Raw genomic sequence first — 23585 nt, 5'->3', positions numbered from 1 at the left:
GGTTCACTAGGTTAATTCCCGGAATGGCAGGACTGTCGTATGTTGAAAGGCTGGAGCGATTGGGCTTGGATACACTGGAATTTAGAAGGATGAGGGGGGATCTTATTGAAACATATAAGATAATTAGGGGATTGGACACATTAGAGGCAGGAAACATGTTCCCAATGTTGGGGGAGTCCAGAACAAGGGGCCACAGTTTAAGAATAAGGGGTAGGCCATTTAGAACGGAGATGAGGAAGAACTTTTTCAGTCAGAGAGTGGTGAAGGTGTGGAATTCTCTGCCTCAGAAGGCAGTGGAGGCCAGTTCGTTGGATGCTTTCAAGAGAGAGCTGGATAGAGCTTTTAAGGATAGCGGAGTGAGGGGGTATGGGGAGAAGGCAGGAACGGGGTACTGATTGAGAGTGATCAGCCATGATCGCATTGAATGGCGGTGCTGGCTCGAAGGGCTGAATGGCCTACTCCTGCACCTATTGTCTATTGTCTATAAAATTATAAAAGGACTGGACAAGCTAGATGCAGGAAAAATGTTCCCAATGTTGGGGGAGTCCAGACCAGGGCCCACAGTCTCAGAATAAAGGGGTAGCCATTTAAAACTGAGGTGAGAAGAAACTGTTTTACCCAGAGAGTTGGGAATTTGTGGAATTCTCTGCCACCGAAGGCAGTGGAGGCCAATTCATTGGATGAATTTAAAAGAAAGTTAGGTAGAGTTCTAGGGGCTAGTGGAATCAAGGGATATGGGGAGAAGGCAGGCACAGGTTTCTGATTGTGGATGATCAGCCATGGTCACAATGAATGGCGGTGCTGGCTCAAAGGGCCAAATGGCCTCCTCCTGCACCTATTTTCTATGTTTCTATGTTATGTTTCTATGTTATCTCACTTTCTCGTTGACTCCCGACACACTCGGGGGCAATTTTACAGAGGCCAATTGGCATATAGACCGGCACCTTTGGGATGAGGGACAACTTTGGGATGAGGGTGTAAACCGGAGCACCTGGTAGAAACCCAAGCGGTCACAGGGAGAACTTGCAAACTCCGCACAGACAACACAGGCGAGGGGGTTATTTGATAGGCAGATTGTTGGGAAAATGCCAGAGATGTAGGAACAGGTGTGAGCTGGAAAGGATAAAGATTTGCGAATTGTTAAGGTTGGGGGATAGAAAAGTTGTGAATTGTGTAGCCATTGTAAACAGTGCAAGTGGATGGGGGAAGGAGGTGGAGGGGGAAAGATGGAGAGGGTTATTGGCAGAGAAAGCGGACGGGGAAGGAGGCTGTTGTGGGTGGGTTACTTAAAATTGGAATATTCAATCTTCATACCTTTGGGTTTAGTTTAGTTTTTGTTCAGAGATACAGCATGGCCACAGGCCCTTCGGCCCACCAAGTCCCCGCTGACCAATGATCATTCGTACACTAGTTCTATCCTACACACTTGGAATGATTTGCAGAAGCCAATTAACCGACAAACCTGCACGTCTTTGGAGTGTGGGAGGAAACCGATGCACCCGGAGAAAACCCACAGGGGAGAACGTGCAAACTCCGTACAGACAGCACCCATAGTCAGGATGAAGTGATGTTCAATATGAAGTGATGTTCCTCCAGTTTGTGTGTGGCCTCACTCTGGCCATGCAGGAGGTTTATGAAACGTCACCTGTCTATGTTCTCCAGGGATGCTGCCCGATCCAATGTGTAGCTGCATCATCTTACAATACAATACAATACAATACAATATATCTTTATTGTCATTGTACCCAGGGGTACAACGAGATTGGGAATGCGCCTCCCATACGATGCAATAATTTAGGTAATTTAGACAGCAGCAACCCAACGAAACGAAACAGTTGTAACAGTTTTGGACAGGGTAAAGTGCAAGTTGATCTATGCGTTGTGGCCATCCGGCTCAGCAGGACCGGTTCATAGCAGCTATGGCCCTGGGGATGAAGCTGTTCCTGAGTCTGGAGGTGCGGGCATAGAAGGCCTTGTATCGTCTGCCCGATGGAAGGAGTTCGAACAGACTGTTGCAGGGGTGTGAAGAGTCTTTGTGGATGCTGGTGGCTTTTCTGAGGCATCGTGTGTTGTAGATGCCCTCCAAGTCTGGTAGCTGTGTTCCGATGGCCCTCTGAGCTCTATGGACTACCCGCTGTAGAGCTTTCCTTTCTGCCTCCGTGCAGCTGAGGTACCACACAGGGATGCCATGCGTTAGGATGCTCTCTATGGTGTAGCGGTAGAAGGTCGTCAGCAGCTGTTGGGGTAGACCAGACTTTTTCAGTGTTCTTAAGTAGAACAGTCTTTGTTGTGCCTTCTTGACCAGCGCAGCAGTGTTATTGGACCATGTTAGGTCCTCCGAAATGTGAGTGCCCAGAAACTTGAAGCTGGACACTCTCTCCACACTGACCCCGTTGATAGAGATCGGGGCATATTCCCGTTATGTGACCTACGGAAGTTGATGATCAGCTCCTTGGTCTTGGTGGTATTTAGGGACAGGTTGTTATCCGAGCACCAGTCCGCCAGGTTCTGCACCTCCGCTCTATAGTTTGTTTCATCCCCGTTGGTGATCAGCCCGATCACCGTTGTGTCATCTGCAAACTTGACAATGGTGTTGGTGTCGAATGCAGGAACACAGTCGTGTGTGAAGAGGGAGTAGAGCATGGGGCTCAGAACACAGCCCTGTGGTGTGCCGGTACTCAGGGTGATAGTGGAGGACAGGTGCGGGCCCATTCTCACTGCCTGCGGTCGTTCCAGCAGGAAGTCCAGGATCCAGTCACATAATGACGAGCTAAGGCCTAGCTGGTGGAGTTTGGTGACGAGCTTGGTGGGGATGACCGTGTTGAAGGCGGAGCTATAGTTTATGAATAGCATCCTCACGTATGTGCCCTGTCTCTCTAGGTGAGTCAGGACAGTGTGAAGAGCCAGAGAGATGGCGTCCTCTGTGGATCTGTTTGCCCTGTATGCAAATTGATGTGGGTCCAGTGAGTCAGGGATGCTGGATTTGATGTGTGAGAGGACCAGCCTCTCAAAGCACTTCATGACTATCGGCGTTAGGGCAACCGGGCGGTAGTCGTTCAGGTTGGAGATCTTTGCTTTTTTCGGCACCAGAACTATGATAGCCGACTTCAGGCACTTGGGGACCGTAGCCAGAGATAATGACAGGTTAAAGATCCTGGTGAATACCTCAGCCAGCTGTTCAGCACAGTCCTTCAGTACCCTTCCTTGAACTCCATCCGGTCCTGCAGCCTTGCGTGGGTTGACCCTTTGCAGAGCGCGTTGTACCTCCTGTGTGCTCAGTTGCAAGACCTGTCCCACCGCCTCGGCTGGGGTTCTTTCACTCAAGGTGGTTTTGCCAGTTTCAAAGCGGGCAAAGAAGGTGTTAAGCTCGTTGGTCAGTGCCATATCGCTGTGGGGGCAGGCAGGGCTGCTCTTGTAGCCAGTGATGTCCCTGACACCCTGCCACATGCTTCTGGTGTCCGTGGTGTTGAAGTGGTCTTCCACCCGTTGCCTATGGGTGTCTTTGGCCCTTTTAATACCTTTGCTTAGGTGTGATCTGGCAACACTGTATGCTGAAGTGTCACCAGATTTAAAGGCATTGTTGCGTGCCCTCAACAGGTTCTGTACCTCCTTGTTCATCCAGGGTTTCCGGTTTGGGAACATCTTTATCACCTTGTCCTCCGTGACATTCTCCACACAGCAGTTGATGTAGGAGAGCACAGTGGATGCGTATTCCTCCAAGTCTACCTCTGAACCGTAGGTGGCCTGTTGTGCAAACAGGTCCCAGTCGGTGCGATCAAAGCAGTCCTGGAGTTGTAGGGTGGCATCCTCGGGCCATATTTTGACCGTCTTTATTGTGGGTTTGGTCTTGCGGATGAGGGGTTTGTATGCGGGCAGTAGAAACAGTGAGAGGTGATCGGATTGTCCCAGGGGTGGGCAGGGGAGAGCTCTGTAGACGTCCTTTACATTGGTGTACACCTTATCCAGTGTGTTTGAGCCCCTGGTAGGGCACTGCACATGCTGATGGAATTTGTGGAGCGAGGCTCGTAGGTCGACCTGATTGAAGTCCCCTGCAACAATGAAGGCACCGTTGGGGTGGGCATCCTGCTGCTTACTGATGGCCGAGTGCAGCTGTGCTAGTGCTAGGTTGGCATTAGCCTGTGGGGGAATGTATACGGCCATGATGATGACCACCGTAAACTCCCTTGTGTCTTGTGTCTTGTGTCCATCTTTGGTGTAAACCAGCTACTGCAGGTGCTTGTTGTTGCATTTACACTCAACTCTCTTGCTCTTTCCTTTCAGGGTCTGGGTTTGTGGCTTGCCTACCTGACAGGCAGCCGATCGTGAACCTGTCTCTGATGTCGTTGCAGAATTCCAGCAGAGAAAATTGCATTGAGCTTTGTTTCAATGAGGGCGAACTGTACGCTGCCCTGGACAATGAGAGCCATTGTCTGTGTGGGTCCAAACTTGAGCCGGATTCAGTCACCATGTGCGCACAGGAGGCAGCGGATGGAGGACTTATTCAGGTCTGTGGCTGCACTGTCATAGAACAAGCATTCAAAGCTACAATCGCAAACTTTGCCGAACCTCGCACTTTCAGCCTCTTCGAGGCGGCCCGGTTGACTGTTCAGACTCTGGTCAACGTCAGCACTTTCCTGTGGGACTTTGGGGATACGTCGCCACCTTTCAACACCACCAGCCACGCGGTGTTCCATAAGTACGGGCAGCCGGGCACGTACCTGGTCAGTGTTGCCTTCTTTGTGGGCAGGAAGCTTACCTCACTGCACGTGGAAATAAACATCACCGTCCCCCCAGGAAGGCTAGAGATGACGTGCCCTCCCGTGGTCCAAACCAACAAAAGCATTGACGTAAAAATCTACAATTGGGGAAGCAACAGTGTCACAGCATCGTGGAGCATTACAACGTCTAATGATGACACAGTAAAGGGTGAGTAGGCCAAACCCAATCTCTAATCAGAGCCATTAACGATTCCCAAAGAGTTTGCATTGGGATTTGTCAACAAATGGCATTGGCTGGTCCAGAGGTCCTTTGGATTATCACTATAAGGATGCTGGCAAAGCCAATGTTAAACTCCACATCTCTGTTCCTCCAGATCTAGCGAGCATAATCTTAAAATTACTGATAGACCATAGTTTCATAGAATTACACTGCACGGAAACAGGCACATCGGCCAACTGGTCAATGCTGACCAAGATGCCCCAACTGTGCTAGTCCTATTTGTCCATTTTGTGCACACATCCCTCTAACCTCTTCCTATCCATGTACCTGTCCAAGCATCTTTTGAAAGCCGTTATTGTACGTTCCCCAATAACCTCCTGGCAGCTCATTCCATGTACCATCCACCCTTTGAGTGAAAGGTAATGAGTGAGTCTTTCCACTGACTGGTTAGCACGCAACAAAAAGCTTTTCACTGGACCTTGGTACATGTGACAATAAGCTAAGCTAAACTAAACTATACCAAAGAAGTTGCCACTCGGGTTCCTATTAAATCTTGTTGCTTTCATTTTTTCTTGTTCTTCTCACCTTAAATGGGGTCTTTAAATAATGGTCCATTATTTTTCATGCAAGACATGGTGGAAACAGTGAACTTTTCTTCTGAAGAAGATAGTGGTTCCCAAGTCAAGAGAAGATCTCCACTAAATGCTGGTGAAAGGAGATGAGATTATAGAATGAGTTCAACTTGATTATAGAATGGTGGAGCACACTAGAGAGCCTAAAAAGCCTTCTCCTGTTCCCATATTCCAAAACATGATTACCTGACTCTTCACCCGAGAGAAAACCTTCCAGTGTTTAGACAGTGTTCAGAGTCCCGAAGCCCCACATTAATCCTCAACTGAAGGGCGGCACAGTTACACAGCTGGTAGACCTCCTTCCTCACAGCACTGGAGAACCTGAATTCGATCCTGACCTCGGGTACTGTCTGTATGTAGACTTTACATGTTCTCCCTGTGATTGCGTGGGTTTCTATCCAGGCTCTTTGGTTTACTCCCACATCCCAATGGCGTCCGGGTTTGTAGGTTAATTGACCTTTGTAAATTAACCATGCCGCAACAACTTCGTCTGGCAGCTCGTTCCATCTACCCACAACCCTTTGAGTGAAGACAATGCCACTCAGGTTCCTATTAAACAGATAGTAGATGCGAAAGTGGGATAACATAGACTAGTATGAACAAGTGATCGATGGTTGGGGTGGATTCGGTATGTCAATAGACAATAGACAATAGACAATAGGTGCAGGAGTAGGCCATTCAGCCCTTCGAGCCAGCACCGCCATTCAATGCGATCATGGCTGATCACTATCAATCAGTACCCCGTTCCTGCCTTCTCCCCATACCCCCTCACTCCGCTATCCTTAAGAGCTCTATCCAGCTCTCTCTTGAAAGCATCCAACGAACTGGCCTCCACTGCCTTCTGAGGCAGAGAATTCCACACCTTCACCACCCTCTGACTGAAAAAGTTCTTCCTCATCTCCGTTCTAAATGGCCTACCCCTTATTCTCAAACTGTGGCCCCTTGTTCTGGACTCCCCCAACATTGGGAACATGTTATCTGCCTCTAATGTGTCCAATCCCCTAATTATCTTATATGTTTCAATAAGATCCCCCCTCATCCTTCTAAATTCCAGTGTATACAAGCCCAATCGCTCCAGCCTTTCAACATACGACAGTCCCGCCATTCCGGGAATTAATCTAGTGAACCTACGCTGCACGCCCTCCATAGCAAGAATATCCTTCCTCAAATTTGGAGACCAAAACTGCACACAGTACTCCAGGTGCGGTCTCACCAGGGCCCGGTACAACTGTAGAAGGACCTCTTTGCTCCTATACTCAACTCCTCTTGTTACGAAGGCCAACATTCCATTGGCTTTCTTCACTGCCTGCTGAACCTGCATGCTTCCTTTCATTGACTGATGCACTAGGACACCCAGATCTCGTTGAACTCCCCCTCCTCCTAACTTGACACCATTCAGATAATAATCTGCCTTTCTATTCTTACTTCCAAAGTGAATAACCTCACACTTATCTACATTAAACTGCATCTGCCATGTATCCGCCCACTCACACAACCTGTCCAGGTCACCCTGCAGCCTTATTGCATCTTCCTCACAATTCACACTACCCCCCAACTTAGTATCATCTGCAAATTTGCTAATGGTACTTTTAATCCCTCCGTCTAAGTCATGTCGAAGGGCTTATTTCCGTGCTTATCTGCTTCAAAGTCTCCACTATTGTTCCTGTACCCAAAAGCCAAGGATTACTGGGCTTCATGACTACAGGCCTGTCACACTGACCTCTGTAATCATGAAAACCCTTGAAACACTGCAAGGGCCAGAAAGCAAGCCGGTAAGATCATCTCTGACCCCTCTCACCCTGGCCACAAACTCTTTGAAGTACTTCCCTCTGAGAGGCCACACCGGACTGTCAAAGCAGCCACAGCCAGACATAAAAACAGCTTTTTTTCCACGAGCAATAGCTCTACTCAACAGCCAATAGTCTGTAGCCTCCTTTTGCTCTGGTATTTTATTTTATTCTTCACATTTTTAAATTATAATATTTTATTTTTAATACTCTACTGTATATCGTGTTGTTATCCTTGCAAGCAAAGCACCAAGGCAAATTCCTTTTAGGTATACATACTTGGCTAATAAAATGTATTCAATTCAATTCAATCTATAGAGTGAAGTAAACTAGACTAAGACTCTTAACAGAGCCACGCGGAGATTACCCCAATTTTGGGCGGAATGGAGGCACAGCAGTAGAGTTGTCACCTTACAATGCCAGTGTCCCGGTTTCGATCCTGACTACGGGTGCTCTCCGTACAGAGTTTGTCCTTCTCCCCGTGAGCTGCGTGGGTTTTCTCCGGGAGCTCTGGTTTCCTGCCACACTCCAAAGGCGTACAGATTTGTAGACTAATTGGCTTGGTGGAATTGCAAATTGTCTCTAGTGCGTGTAGGATAGTGTTAATGTGCGGGGATCGCTGGTCGGCGCGGACTCGGTGGGCCGAAGGGCCTGTTCCCGCGCTGTATCTCTAAGCTAAACTAAAACAAAATTTAATTTCATGTCTTTATTTCTAATTCTCCACAGAGTCTCCATTTTGTCCATCAGGTGGCCATTTGAGGAACGATTGCTGTTACATGCTAGTGACAAACAATTCCGCTTGGCACGCAGCTCGTCAATTCTGTCAATCTCACACCAATGGTGACCTGGCAATAGTGAAGAGTCCAGAAATACGGAAGTTTATAGCAAATATTACAGGATGGTAAGCCTCATATGGTAGTTTGACCTTTCTTGGAACTTCTTCGGTTCTGGGTTTTATTCCTGTGAGTTAACGTTGCTTTTCCTCGATGGAATTCCCTCCCCTAAACCTCTCCATCTTTCCACCTCTTTCAGCCTGTCCCATTGACCAAACATCTGAAAGTTCCTCCCCATATCTGCCCAAGTGCTCATAATTTCTACAAAGCCCCCTTTTATTAGTGTAACGCCCCTTTGGGTCAGTGGCAGCAGATAAAACTGATCGATGAACTTTTTGTAACTTTGTCAGCACCAGAAACGTGGCGACTCTTTGTGTTCTGCCTAGGTGAGGTCTGCTGTATGCTTTCACCAGGTTGTACACAAAACAGAGCATTTCACTGTACCTAGGTACATGTGACAATAAAGTATCATTGAATCCTTGCCTCACAGCTCCAGCGACCCATACTCAGGTGCTGTCCGTGTGGAGTTTGCACGTTCTCTCTGTGACCACGTGGGATTCCCTCTGGAGTTCCCTGATTTCTACTCACATCCCAAGTGTGGGTTAGAGCATAGAACATCAAACTGTACAGTACAGGAATTGGTCCTTCAGTCCACAATGTTTGTGCTGAACATGATGCAAAGTTAGATTGATCTCATTAGTCTGTATATGATCCATATTCCTCTTTTAAACATAACAGCCTTGTTCACACTTTCCTTTTACCCTTACAAGATCTGTGGTTCATGCACTTTCTTTAGACTCATAGAAACAAACACTCTTCGGCCCAGATTGCCCACGCCAACCACATGCCCGATTTATGCTAGTCCCACTTGCCTGCGTTTGGCCCGTATCCCTCCAAACCTGTCCTATCCATGTACCTGTCTAAATGTCTCTTAAAAATTATGATAGTACCTGCCTCAGCTACCTCCTCTGGCAGCTCATTCCATATACCCATCACCAATTCATGTAGTTGCCCCTCAGGTTCCTATTAAATCTTTCCCCTTTCACCTTAAACCTATGTCCTCCAGTTCTCAATTCCCCTACTCTGGTTAAAAACCTCGGTGCCTTTACCTGATCTATACCTCTCTTGATCTTATACACTCTCTGTGATCCCATAATCTAACTTCCTTTAAGCTCACCAGGCCCCGGTTTTTTATTCATCCCTTTAAACTCACGGGAGACCCAGTCCCACGATTCTTGTAAACTCGTGTAGGAAGGAACTGCAAATGCTGGTTTAAGCCGAAGATAGACACAAAAAGCTGGAGTAAATCAGTGGGGCAGGCAGCATCTCTGGAGAGAAAGAATGGGTGATGTTTCGGGTCGAGACCCTTCTTCAGTGTCTGAAGGAGGGTCTCGACCCGAAACGTCATATATCCCTTCTCTCCAGGGATGCTGCCTGTCCCGCTGAGTTACTCCAGCTTTTTGTGTCTATCGTCTTTTCTCATAAACTCACGGAGGCTCGATTCCTACTCTCCCTGACATCCCACTGCGATCCCCATGTCACGTGACAATCTTTAAACTCTCTCGGGCCCCTTTCCAGTGCTCCTTATTAATTCACCTTGTTCACTGGAAAATTTATTATACAGCTGTGTAAACAATTTAAAAAAATTAATTAAGAGTGCTATTACCTAGGAGATTTTCCAAGCTATTGAATAGCTATTTTCCAAGCTATTTTCCAAGCTATTTTTTCACGCTAATATTTCTTTGATTTATTGAACTACCTTTTGTTTGTTCATTATAGCTACATATAAAATCATGCGTGGTAAAGATTAGGTGAATGGCCACAGTCTATTCCCCAGGGCAAGAGTGTCAAAAACTAGAGGGTGTAAGCTTTAGTTGGAGGGGGAAATATTTAATAAGGTCATAAGGTTATAAGACATAGAAGCAGAATTGGGCCATTGAGTCTGCTCCGCCATTTGATCATGGCTGATCTACCTTTCCCTCCCAACCCCACTCTCCTGCCTTCCACCCGTAACCTTTGACGCCCTTACTAATCAAGAACCCATCAATCTCCGCTTTAAAAATACCCAATGACTTTGTCACCACCTCCGTCTTGCGGCAATGAATTCCTCAGATTCACCACCCTCTGGCTAAAGAAATTCCTCCTCCTCTCCATTCCAAAGATATGCCTTTTTATCCTGAGGCTGTGACCTCTAGTCCTAGACTCTCCCACAACTAGAAACATCCTCACCACATCCACCCTATCTCGTGTTTCATTATTCGGTAGATTTCAATGAGATCCCCCCTCCCCCCCCCCTCATCCTTCTAAACCTCAGCGAGAACAGGGCCAGAGCCATCAAATCACAATTAAACACTCTTGACTCTCTTATCTATTTATTGAATTAATATCCAATAGTCCAGAAAAAATCCAGCAATCCAGCACCATTGAGGAGAGGCACTGTGGCACAACGGTAAAGTTGCTGCCTTACAGCGCCAGAGACCCGGGTTCGATCCTGACTACGGGTGCTGTCTGTGTTGAGTTTGTGCGTTCTCCCTGCGACCGCGAGGGTTTTCTCCGGGTGCTTCGGTTTCCTCCCACGTTCCAAAGGTGTGCAGGTTTGTGGGTTAATTGGCTTCTACAAAATATCCCCAGTGTGCAGGATAGAACCATTGTATGGGCGATCTTTGGTCAGTGTGGACTCGCAAGGCTCGTTTCCACGCTGTATCTCTAAACCAAAACTAAAGTCAAGAGTCAAGTGTGTTTTATTGTCATGTGTCCCAGATAGAACAATGGAATTCTTACTTGTTGCAGCACAACAGAATATGTAAACATAGTACACTGTAAACAATATGATAAACGAGAGAAAAAATAAAATAAAAAAAGTTCAGTGTATACTCACATACTCACAAGTACACACACACACACACACACACATACATATATATACATACACATACTCAAAAAACAATCAAAATAATAATAATAATAATAATAATAATAATAATAATAATAATAATAATAATAATAATAATAATAATAATAATAATAATAATAATAATAATAATAATAATAATAATAATAATAATAATAATAATAATAATAATAATAATAATAATAATAATAATAATAATAATAAGTCTGAAGAAGGGTCTCGACCCGAAATGTTACCCATTCCTTCTCTCCTGAGATGCTGCCTGACCTGCTGAGTTACTGAGTTATTGTGAAATAAATACCTTCGATTTGTACCAGGATTTGCCGTTATTTTCCGACACTATAATAAGCATCATCATCATCATCATCATCATCATCATCATCATCATCTATTGTAGTTCAGAGCTTATGGTTGTAGTGTTTAATAGCCTGATGGCTGTAGGGAAGAAGCTGTTCCTGAACCTGTACCTTCTTCCCAATGGCAGGGGTGAAATGAGTGTGTGGCCAGGATGGTGTGGGCCTCTGATGGTGCTGGCTGCCTTTTAGAGTCCCTAGGGTGCTGGATTATTAGGGTTTTTGTGTACCATGAATGGGGGGTGAGTGGAACGGGCCAGGTGGGAGGAGGAGAGAGGCACGAGGGGCTGTATGGCCGGATTACTTGCGATCGATGTGACTCCCTTGTGCTTCCTTCCAGCGAGCATCCTGTATGGATAGGCCTCAGTGATACTGCAAGCGCTGGAACGCTGCAGTGGGTGGACGGGTCTGCCCTGGAGGACTTTCCGGACTGGTTGCCGTGGGAACCGGACATGCTACCCAGTGGTACGTGCGTGCTGGTGAATGCAAGCGGCGATGGGGAATGGCAGACGGACCTGTGCGATGCCAAGAGGGGCTTTGTTTGTGTATACAGAGCTGGAGGTGAGTGGACAAAATGATGAGATGGCTTCTTCATGACAAAGCCCCAGGCCAGAAGGTCACTAATACACCCAGCAGAGATAAGATAGAGGTTTGATCTTTTGGCTTGACACGGTGGCACAGCGGGTGGAGCCGCTGCCTGACAGCTACAGATCACTCAGGTTTGATCCTGGCCTCAGATGCTGTCTGCGTGTGGAGTTTGCACGTTCTCCCTGTGACCGCGTGGGTTTTCCTCCAGGAGTTCCTGTTTCCTCCCACGTCCCAAAGGCGTGCTGGTTTGTGGATTAATTGGCCTCTGTAAATTGCCCCTAGTATGAAGAGAGTGGATGCGAAAGTGGGATAACATAAAACTGGTGTGAACAGGTAGGGTCAGAGTGGACGCTGTGGGCTGAAGGGCCTGTTTCCATGCTGTATCCCTAAGCGTTTTGATTCTGACCTTGGGTGCTGTCTGTGTGGAGTTTGTGCATTCTCCATGTGACCATGTGGGCTTTCTGCGGATGCTTCCGGTTTCTCCCCAATTCCCAATAATCTGCGGGTTTGGAGGTGAATTGGCCACTGTAAGATGCATAGGTGGGATAACATGGAAATAGTGTGAATGGGTGATCGATGGTCAGCATAGACTCGGTGGGCCGAAGGGCCTGTTACCGTGCTGTATCACTCTGCGCCTCCTCTATCCCTTTGACAGCACAAGATGTCAGAAGGCCATCAGGTGGTCTGCAAGCAGAACTTTAGTTCCTGCCTCCTGCACCCCAGTCTCCACTCATGGACTCTCACGCTTCGAGTGAGGCAGTAATGCATTAGATACGGGACTAGTGGATTTCAAACATGGATATAGTAGACAGTCAGAACCTTTTCCCCAGAGTGGAAAATGTAAAAGACCAGAGGGCGTAGTTTAGTTTATTATTGTCATGTGTACTGAGGTACAATGAAAAGCTTTTTGATGCGTGCTATCTAGTCAGCTTTAAGGTGAACGGGCTTAAGTTTAAAGGAGATGAGCCAGGCAAGTTTTTTACAAATAGAGTGGTGAGTGCTTGGAACATACTGCTGGGGGTGATAGTGGAGGCAGGTACAATGGTGGCATTTAAAATGCTCTCATGGAGGGATATGTATCACGTGCAGGTAGTTTAACTTGGTATCATGTTCGGCACAGACATTGTGGGCCAAAGTTCCAGTGCTGCACTGTTTTATGTATGTTTAAAAAATGATTTTAGTTTAGTTTAGAGATACAGCGCAGAAACAGACCCTTTGGCCCACCGAGTCCGCGCTGACCAGTGATCCTGGCCTCAGCACTAGCACTGGGGACAATTTCCAATCTTTACCAAAGCCAATTAACCTACAAACCTGTACGTCTTTGGAGTGTGGGAGGAAACTGGAGCACCCGGGGAAAACCAGGTGGTGACGGAGAGAACGTATAACTCCGTACAGACAGCACCCGTAGTCGTGATCGAACCCAGGTCTCTGGCGCTATAAGGCAGCAACTCTACTACTGCGACACTGTGTGGCCCTAGTTGCAGCAGTTCGACCTTGTTCTTTTAGTCTGGGCCATATAAATCTTCCTGCTCTGGGAGTGGAATGTCGAAATGGAAGAAGGGTGCATGTGAGGTAATTTGTACTTTGTTGATATAACTGAGTTTAAGGTGAAAGACAGTCTCAAATATTCAGTCTGGAGTCGTGGTTTAGCCAGCTGTCAAAGCAACCCTGCAGGTACAGATTTCTGCTCGATAATGCACAGGTTCCACACTGTGCTGCACTTGGCACCTGTTCTCTGAGGAAACTTGTAGCAGATGACCCTAAATCTTGCCTGCTTTGTTCCATCTGCAACTGAGTATGCAAAACAATGAGAGAATTATTCAAACAGAAAATGCGTCATTTAACTGCACACAAAAATCCTGATCTTTAAGACTCACTCTGGGTGAGGATTCAGTTCAGGACATTTGTAGTTAAATTAAGACATTTGACATATCTTGAATTCAAACAGGTAATCACAAACATTCTGCAGCTCTGTAAGACTTTGGTTTGGTCGTAATTGGAGAATTGCATGCTGTTTTGGTTGCAACGTTACATGAAGGTTGTGAAGTCTTTGAAGTGGGTTTTGTTTAGTTTTCGACATACAGTTTGGAAACAGGCCCTTCAGCCTACCTGGTCCATGCTGACCATCGATCAGCCGTTCACACTCATTCGATGTTATCCCACTTGCTCATCACCTCCCAACACACTAGGGGCAATTTACAGAGGGCCAATTAACCTACCAACCCGCATGTCTTTGAGATGTTGGGGGGAAACCGGAGCACCCGGAGAAAACCCATGTGGTCACGGGGAGAACGTGCAAACTCCACACGGAGAGCATCGAACGTCAGGATTGAACCCGGGTGTGTGGCACTGTGAGGCAACGGCTCTACCAGCTATGGCCACTGTGGCCACTATGGTACAGGAGGTTGACCAGAATGCCACCTGGATTAGGTGGTATTAGCTACCAGGAGAGGTTGGAATTTTTAGAATTTGACTTTCTTTCTCTGGCACGCCAGAGGTTGAGGGGAAACCTGACAGAAGTATATGAAATGGTATCGATAGGGTAGACAGTCAGAAATATCAAAGACTCAAGGGCCCAGCTTCAAGGTGAGAGTGGCAAAGTTTAAAGGAGATGCTTGAGGCAAGTTTATTTACACAGAGGGTGGTGGGTGCACAAAATGCACTGCCAAGGATGGTGGTGGTGGCAGATACGATAGTGGTGTTTAAGAGGCTTTACATAAACAGATGGATGTCCAAGGAATGGAGAGATATATAGATCATATACATACAGAGGACATTAGTTTAACCTGGCATCATGACAGGCACAGGCATCATGGGTTGTAAGGCCTGTTCCTGTGCTGTAGGTTCTATAGTCTATGAGCCAAGTAATACAAAATTATGAGAGGCATAAATTGGGTAGACAGAACTTTGCTCGCAGGGTGGAAAGTCAAGGACTAGATGGCATAGCTTTAAGATGAGAGGGGCAGAGTTTAAAGGAGATGTGCGGGACAAGTTTATACAGAGGGTGGTGGGTGCCTGAAACACATGCATACTCTTCACTGATCAATGTTTCCCACACATGTTTTGTAAAGCCGATAGGATTCCTGGCGCCGATTATCTACTGGTGGGATTGCCGGCCTTTAGTACACACTTACCCGTCAGAAACATCACCGTCAACAACAACGCACCACCATCCGTAGGCCTGGGGGAGGTAAGTGATTGTCTACCTTCAATAGAACCAGCCATAGGGTCAGACACAGTGGCAGAGGGTCACCTCGGCGAATGCATTTAGATATCCTCCATGGCAGCTCTTAGAGTCATAGTCATACAGCGTGGAAACAGGCCCTTCGGCCTAACTTCCCCATGGCCGAACAACATGCCCCATCTACACTAGTCCTACCTACCTGTGTTTGACCCATATCCCTCTAAACCTCTCCTATCAAAGTACCTGTCCAAATGTTTCTTAAATGTTGTGACAGTCCCTGCCTCAACAGCCTCCTCAGGCAGCTGGTTCCATACCCCACCACCCTTTGTGTAAAAACGGTTGCCTCTCAGGTTCCTATTAAATCTTGCCCCCCTCACATTAACTCTGTGTCCTCTGGCTCTCGATTCCCCTGCTCTGGGTAAAAGACTCTGCATTTACCCTATCTATCCCTTTCATGATCTTATACATCTCTATAAGATCGCCCCTCACCCTCCTGCTCTTCAATAAAGTCTTAGCCTGCTCAACCTATGACTCTCTGAATAGTCACTTATCCATGTTCTCCAGAGGTGCTGCCTGACCCGCTGAGTTACTCCAGCACTTCATGTCCTTTGGCCTAAAGCATATCACCATCTTAAAATCGGTTGGTCGTTCATTGGGACTTGCTCTTCCTATTCCCCATGTTACATCAATGACCATTCTCTCAGAGAAGATTAATGGCTTTTGGACAAGTTAAGTCTATGAAAGATTCACGGCTTTTTGTTACATATTGATGTTTGTCTGCAAAGTCAGATATATTCTTCATCAAGGTACTATCCAGAAACAAAGAACCCATGGTTCAATGGTTCCTTAGACATACAGTGGAATTCTTTTTTTTGTGCATCGTTCGGTAAAGTATTGCCATACCTGAGCACAATCCCTGATTAGTATCTTCTTCTACTTCTTGCGTTTGAGGCAGCAGACATTATGTGACGCCCTCCAGGCGCTGTAGCCAGTGCAATGTGCTGTTGTCGAGGGCCGTGAGGTCTACCCCTCCACCAGGGGGACGGAGGACAGTGCAGTCGAAAATGCCGTGCTGCGCTGATTAGCATAAAGTGCATTTAAACAGTCCACTGAGACCACATGCAAGAGTCGCCAGGTTTTGGCGCCATTTTCAAAGTCCAGTCTCCTGGAGCGGCGCCTGATCCAGGCTGCTGCAGGGCCTCCAGCCAGCCGTCGCCTACGCCCGGATCGTCCAGCGAACTGTCGTCCCTCTCCTCTCCTCACCCGACCACCTTCATCACTTGTGCCCTGGAGGTGCCTCCTGCACCCGACCTTGAGTGCGCGGGAGGCAAGGCCCTGGCTTGCTCTTCCACCAGCCCTTGCTCTTGCATCCTCCAGTCATTGGGGGACAAGCAGGAGCCGGTTCGGCAGCTTCCTTCTTGAGGGGGGGGGGTGAATGCGTTTATTTCCTCTTTGTCAAGCCACTTGCTAACCCTTCCATGTTTCCATGTTTGTCCTGTAGCTCATGGTCTTCCCTGGACTTTGGTTCAGTCACAAAGGTTACATTTCAGTGGTTGAAATGGCCACGGAAAATCTGAACCGTACCGTACAAGTGAGATTCAGGATCTACCGACCAAGATGTGCTGGAGCAGACCTATACCTTGTCACACCAGGTAATGCCTTGATCGTCATAGAATTGTTGTGTGAGAAATCAGCACTTAGAACATAGAACAGTGCCGCTACCACCTTTTCAGGCAAATTCAGACCCCACCGCTCTCTGGATTAAAAATCGTTCCCAACCTCCCCTTTAATTCTCCGACATAGACTATTGAACAGTACAGCACAGGAACAGGTCCTACAGCCCACAATGTTTGTGTCCTCCCACATCCCAAAGATGTGTGGGTTTGTCACAGAGTCATACATTGTGGAAACATGCCCTTCAGCCCAACCAGCCAACATGTCCCATCTACACGAGACCCACCAGCCAGCATTGGCCCACTTCCCTCCAAACCTGTCCCATCCATCTACCTTTTAAAATGTTTCTTAAATATTGCACCTGGGAAAAACCCACGCAGTCACAGGGAGAACGTACAGACAGCACCCATCGTCGGGATTAAACCCGAGTCTCTACTGCCCTGTTGCTAGGCAACTGAGCCAATTTATCAACTAGAGAGCCATCCTGAGGTACTATCTACCTCACTGGAGACACTCAGACTACCTTAGATCAGACTTTACTGGACTTTATCTTGCACTAAACGTGATTCCCTTTATCGTGTATCTGTACACTGTGGATGGCTCGATTGTAATCACGCACTGTCTTTCCGATGTTTGGTTAGCACGCGACAAAAACAGCTTTTCACTGTACCTCGGTGCACGTGACAATAAACTAAACTAAACTAAAGTCTCAGTCTGAAGAGGGGTCTCTTTTCGACCCGTAACATCACCTATCCCTTCTCTCCAGAGGTGCTGCCTGACCCGCCGAGTTACTCCAGCATTTTGTGCCTATCTTTGGTGTTAAACGAAACGAAAGTTACTTCCACTTCTGAAACAATCCGTCCATTTCTTCTTGCAGACAGTGAAGAAGTGTGCACCTCCTTTGCTGTGTGTCTGGCTGGAACTCGTGGCAATGAGACTCACGGCTGCGTCAGTGGGACCAAGTGGTGCGGCTCGGCCAAAGCTTGCTTGCCGCTCAAAAGACCCTGCAGCGCCGACGACCTGTTGCAGTGCCCGAACCTAACCCCGCCTCGCTTCAGCAGGACCCATCCCAGTTACGACATCGTGTCTGAGACCACCTGGACCTTGCTGCCTCACAGTGCCACTCATTACGTGGTAAGATGATCTGTGGCTTCCACCGCCAAGGTCTCGACCCACCAAGTCACCTATCCATTTTCTCCAGAGATGCTGCCTGACCCACTGAGTTGCTCCACCACTTTGTGCCCTTTTGTGTAAACCAGCATCTACAGATCCTTGTTTTTACTCCTCTCATTGGGGTGGTTTCTAACCTACAAACCAGCCCACCCTACCCTTCTCCCCCCCCTTCCCCCCCCCCCCCCACCAGTCCACCCCCCTTCTTCCCTGTGCCCCCACATGGATTCACACCCATTCCACACCCTCCTCTATTTCCCCCACCCTCGTTGCCCTGAATTCTACATGGATTCACACCCATTTCCCTTCTCTCACTCCCCTCCTCCACAACTCTTTCCTCTGGATGAGGGGATTGAAGGCTTTGTGGCCAAGTTTGCGGATGATACGAAAATAGGTGGAAGGGCAGGTAGTGTAGAGAATGCAAGGACTCTTGCAGAAGGACTTGGACAGGTTGGGAGAGTGGACAGAGAAGTGGCAGATTGAATACAGCGTAGCAAAGTGTGGAGCCATGAATTTTGGCAGTAGGAATAAAGGGGTAGACTATTTTCCAGAAGGGGAGAGAATCCAAACATCAGAGCTGCAAAGGGACTTGGGAGTGCTGGTGTAGGATTCCCAGAAAGTTCATCTGCAAGTCGAATCGGTAGTAAAGAAAGCAAACTCGATGCTAGCATTCATTTCAAGAGGGCTTTTGTATACAAAAACAGGGATGCAATGTTGAGGCTCTATAAGGCGCTGGTAAGGCCGCATTTGGAATATTGTGAGTAATATTATAGACAATAGACAATAGGTGCAGGAGGAGGTCATTTGGCCCTTCGAGCCAGCACCGCCATTCAATGTGATCATGGCTGATCATTCTCAATCAGTACCCCGTTCCTGCCTTCTCCCCATACCCCCTGACTCCGCTATCCTTAAGAGCTCTATCCAGCTCTTAATTATTCTGAGCTGAATAGGGCAGAGCTCTGGGAACTTTGAGAAGGATTGTTAAGAAGCGTAATAAGTTTTAGATTTTGTTAGGCTTAGAGATACTGCGTGGAAACAGGCTCCTCAGTCCACTGGGTCCACGCTGACCAATGGTGGTTGGTCTACATTTGTTCTAGCCTACGTGTCAGGGACAAATTTTATAGAAGCCAATTAACCTACGAACCACATCTTTGCAATGTGGGAGGAAACCGGAGCACCCGGAGGAAACCCACATGATCACAGGTAGAACGTGCAAACTCCGTGTAGTCAGCACCCATAGTGAGGATGGAACCCGGGTTTCTGGCACAGTAAGGCAGCAACTCTACCGCTGTGCCACTGTGCTGGGGTGGGGGGGATAAGAGGGGAAGTAACGGATCCTGGAACCAATGTTTGGATAAGAACTGCTGACTTGGGGGATCGTGTGGGTGCGGAAGATAGCCCTTGTATCCACAACCCAGACGTTCCTTCTGGCTTGAAGCTTGGTGTTGGGCCTGTTAATATTTTTGCTCTGAGCCCTGGAGATCATTGCCATCATTTCCTTCCACCAGGAAAGTAAGTGTCTATCTTTTCTCCTGTTGAAGGTGCTACTGAGCAATGAGAGCATCGCGGTCCAGGCTAATGACATCGTTGCCATTCAACACAACGGCGAGCCGGGAGCCTTCATCCAGTGCCAGAGGAACGAGTCGTCGCCCTGGCAACAGAATTACTTCAGCATCGTCTACTCCAGCGGGAGTGCCGATTTCCGCAGCAACCTGACCAACATCGAGTGGACGGAAGGAGTGGTGTGTAACCTGCGACTATTGTACAGCTACAGGCGTGAGACGGTTGCCACCAGCCCGTTCCTCCGCAAGGGCCAGTCCGTGCCCGGTAACTACACTTACCGGGCCACCGTGGACGACGGGTCCCCACGTGGCAACATGTCCTGCAGCGTGCAAGTCATTGCCCCCATCACCGACTTCAGCGTTATCTACCCGCCCAAGCAGAACGGCGTCCATTACGTGCCGAAGAATCGCCCGGTCTTCATCGTTAAGGTGGCGACGCTGGACAGGCCGTCGGTGAACTTGTCCGGGTCCAACGAGACGTTCAGCTGTGAGGCCACCTGCCCTGAAGATCTCTCCCCGCTCTGCGGGAAAGAGGACAACAACACCTGCTACTCCTACATCCCCCTCGTTGTCAAGGACTGCAACCTGACCAGCATCACCATCACTGTCAGGAACCCGCTCGGCTCCATCAGCAAGGCCGTGTCCGTGAGGGCCGAGGACATGATCGAAGGACTGACTATTCTCCCCGACCCAAAGATCAGGGTGTTGTCCAACACGCTCGTGGTAAGAAGCATTTAATTGCCCTTGTTTAATCAACAGCATGATTGCAGATACGACCACGATCGGGTAGCATTTAGATCGGTGGATTTTACTCAGGGTAGGGGGATCAAGAACCAGAGGACATCAGTTTAGGATGAGGGGGGGAAAGAGTGGCATCGTTTCCCACTCAGAGGGTGGTAGGTACATGGAACGAGCTGCCAAAGGAGTTAGTTGAGGCAGGTACTATACTATAAAGTTTTATTTTTAGAGATACAGCGTGGAAACAGGCCCTTTGGCCCACCAAGTCCGTGCTGACTCATGACCACCCATACATTAGTTCTATCCTACACCTTAGGTACACCCTTGGGACAATTTACCCTAGAAGACAATTACCCTGCAAACCTGCACGTCTTCGGCATGCGGGAAGAAACCAGAGCACTCGGAGAAAACCAACGTGGTCACAGGGAGAACGTACAATCTCCGTACAGACTGCACCAGTAGTCAGGGTGAAACCCAAGTTTCTGCAAATGTCAGGAAGCAACTTCATCGCTGTGCCAATGTGCTGCCCTTTAAAGAACATTTGGACAGGATCATGGGTAGGAGAGGTTTAGAGAAATGCAGGTCAAAAGCTGGCAAACGGGATTAGTTTCGTTGGGGAATCTTGGTCGGCATGGATGAGTTGGGCTGAAGGGCCTGTTTCGGTGCTGCATGACTTTATGAATCTATGGACAGGAAGGGAAGATATGGACAACGTGCAAGCAAATAGGATTAGTTTAATTTGGCATCATGGCCGGCACAGACTAAATGGGCTGAAGGGCCTGTTTGTGCACTGTACTGATCTATTGTTCTAGTTTACAGATGTTTTCGGTTATTTTAAGACAATGCTGAACAATAAAGAGAAACGACATGGAAACAGGCCATTCGGCCCATTGAATCCGCTTCCATCATGAACCACTAATCCTATTTTATCCTCCCTGCGTTCCCCTCAATTCCATAACTTCATAAGGTCATAACTTATAGGAGCAGAATTAGGCCATTTGACCCATCAAGACTACTCCGCCATTCATCTTGGCTAATCTATCTTTCCCTCCCAACCCCATTCTCCTGCCTTCTCCTCAAAACCCCTAACACCCGTACTAATCAAGAAGCTATCAATCTACTCCTTAAAAATATCCATTGATCTGTCCTCCACAGCCTTCTGTGGCAACGTATTCCACAGATTCACCACCCTCTGATTAAAGAAATTCTACCTCAACTCCTTTCTAAAGGTACCTCCTTTTATTCTGAGGCTATGGCGTCCAGTTCTGGACTCTCCCACTAGTGGAAACATCCTCTCCACATCCACACTATCCAGGTCCCCTCATGTTCAGTGTGTTGATTGACTTTCGTGCTCGATAGCGCTGTACAGATTGTATCATTCAGCCTCAAAGCATTAGATGGCAGTTATCCTTGGACTTGGCAGACTGCCGGTGATGGAGTTGGTCAACAAAATATTGCCGCTAAATATTGAAGAATGCACATAATAGCAGGAGGCATGTAATCGATCTCCATCACGCCCTTCAATGGGGGAAGAGTAATGAAGTGGCTGGGCAAGTCTCTAAAGGTCCAACCATTGACCCTTTGTTGAGTTTTTTGACCTGAAACGTTGACTCTGTTTCTCTTCACACAGACAAGGGCTGCCCCGCTAAAGCCTGATCCAGCATTTTGTTTTCTTAGCTTAAATCTCCAGCGTCTGATTCTCATCACGCCTCGTGACCTTGGCCCTCCCCGTGTCTAGGGATGGCACGGTGGCGCAGCGGTAAAGCTGATCTGGAGGTCACCTCTGTTGGTCTCGCAAAACGCATAATCCAGAAAGCATGCCGGAAAATCAGTGGTAGTAGACCTGTAGTCATGTATAGTCTTTTCTTTGACTGGATAGCAGGTACACAAAAGCTATTCACTGTACGTCGGTTCACCTGGCAATAATAATAAACTAATCTAAACTAAATCAAACATATCACAACTTGTAATGTAGTTTGTGGGATTGGTTTCCTATTGACACACAGTGCTGGTATCCCTACAGTCAGAACTTTGCGTTGGACTAAAATTTATTTCTTGTACTCTCTGTATCAGTTTGGCAGGCATGGTGCCCATTTTCTCCTGTCAATGTTCTACCTGCAGACCTACACAGCCAGAGTGAGTGCTGGAACAGACGTCATGTTTAAGTGGACCGTTGACGATAAAGCCTCCTTCATACATTACAACCAAATCTACAAAGTCATCTATCAAACCGAGGCTGTTTACAAGCTTTCGGTGAGTATATTTGGCAGGTGGAATATTCTGTGCTGCTTGGCAGTTAGACACCGTTGCTCTTACTCACACTAGTTCATAAGGTATAGGGGCAGAATAGTAACGCCAGGGGTTTCCTTTCAAAGTGTAGTCACCATTGAAAAGATGTGAGAGAGCACGGCAAACCACCCAAAGCAGAATAACGACAGGCCCAAACCTCGCCGGCATTGGTGCAGCACCCTCTCCTCCCTCTCCCTCTTCCCCCCTCCCCCTTCCCCCTTCCCCTCCCCCCCCACTCCATCTCCCTCAACCCCCCTTATCCTCCCTCCTCCCCCTCCCTCCCCCCTCCCTCCCTAGGAGATAGAATTAAACTTAAAAATGTGAATAACAAAAAATATGACCGATTTCAATGAAACATCTTCCATTAGCACCAAAGGAACGACGGTGAGTAAGGTGGGCCTAAAATTGTCGTGCTATCGTGTACTGTTTTGGCTGTAGTTAAGGAACAAACAAACAAACAAATGAGAGTTTTAGTATATGGATGTTATCTGTCGAGTTATTTATTGACCAGGACAAAGGACAAGCCTCCCTTCCAGCAGACTAACGCCTGTGTTTCACTCTTGCAGCTGACCGCATCCAACCACGTAAGCAGCCATAGTATTATTTGCAACGTGATTGTGGACAAGAGGAATCCGTTGGCAGAGTTAAATGTTTCTGGTGTACCAGCCGTTCTTGTCCAAGGTCTCCCATATGCCTTTGTCGCGAGAGTGAAGGTGGACGCAGCCATTAACGCAACATTCAGGTAACTGGCAGAAACGGCATTTTTTTGTTTCTATGTGGCTGTCCACTCCCAACCCACTCCACTTTCTTTGAGGAAATTTCTATCCGTGTACCCACTGCATGCACAGCTCTGGCACACAAGCAACGGTTTTAGTTGTAGTTTAAGAAATACAACAAAGAAACAGGCCATTCATTCCACCGAATCC

At 47.6% G+C, this 23585-nt stretch overlaps 1 protein-coding gene across 1 annotated transcript in view; it reads left to right on the top strand.

Moving 5' to 3' along the window:
• pkd1a (polycystic kidney disease 1a) overlaps window positions 1-23585 on the top strand; it is a 172372-nt gene that overhangs the window by 68362 nt on the left and 80425 nt on the right. The window contains exons 6-14 of the mRNA XM_078418122.1: window positions 4282-4926; window positions 8084-8258; window positions 11795-12015; window positions 15114-15232; window positions 16728-16878; window positions 17778-18034; window positions 19612-20355; window positions 22492-22623; window positions 23226-23401. Of these exons, the coding sequence (XP_078274248.1) occupies window positions 4282-4926; window positions 8084-8258; window positions 11795-12015; window positions 15114-15232; window positions 16728-16878; window positions 17778-18034; window positions 19612-20355; window positions 22492-22623; window positions 23226-23401 (2620 nt within the window). The remainder of the gene's footprint in view (window positions 1-4281; window positions 4927-8083; window positions 8259-11794; window positions 12016-15113; window positions 15233-16727; window positions 16879-17777; window positions 18035-19611; window positions 20356-22491; window positions 22624-23225; window positions 23402-23585) is intronic.

Source organism: Rhinoraja longicauda, chromosome 21 (assembly GCF_053455715.1).
Source record: "Rhinoraja longicauda isolate Sanriku21f chromosome 21, sRhiLon1.1, whole genome shotgun sequence".
In the NCBI taxonomy this organism is placed as follows: Eukaryota; Metazoa; Chordata; class Chondrichthyes; order Rajiformes; family Arhynchobatidae; genus Rhinoraja; species Rhinoraja longicauda.
The sequence above is the reverse complement of the archived record's forward strand: the minus strand, read 5'-3'. Positions and strand labels throughout refer to the sequence as shown.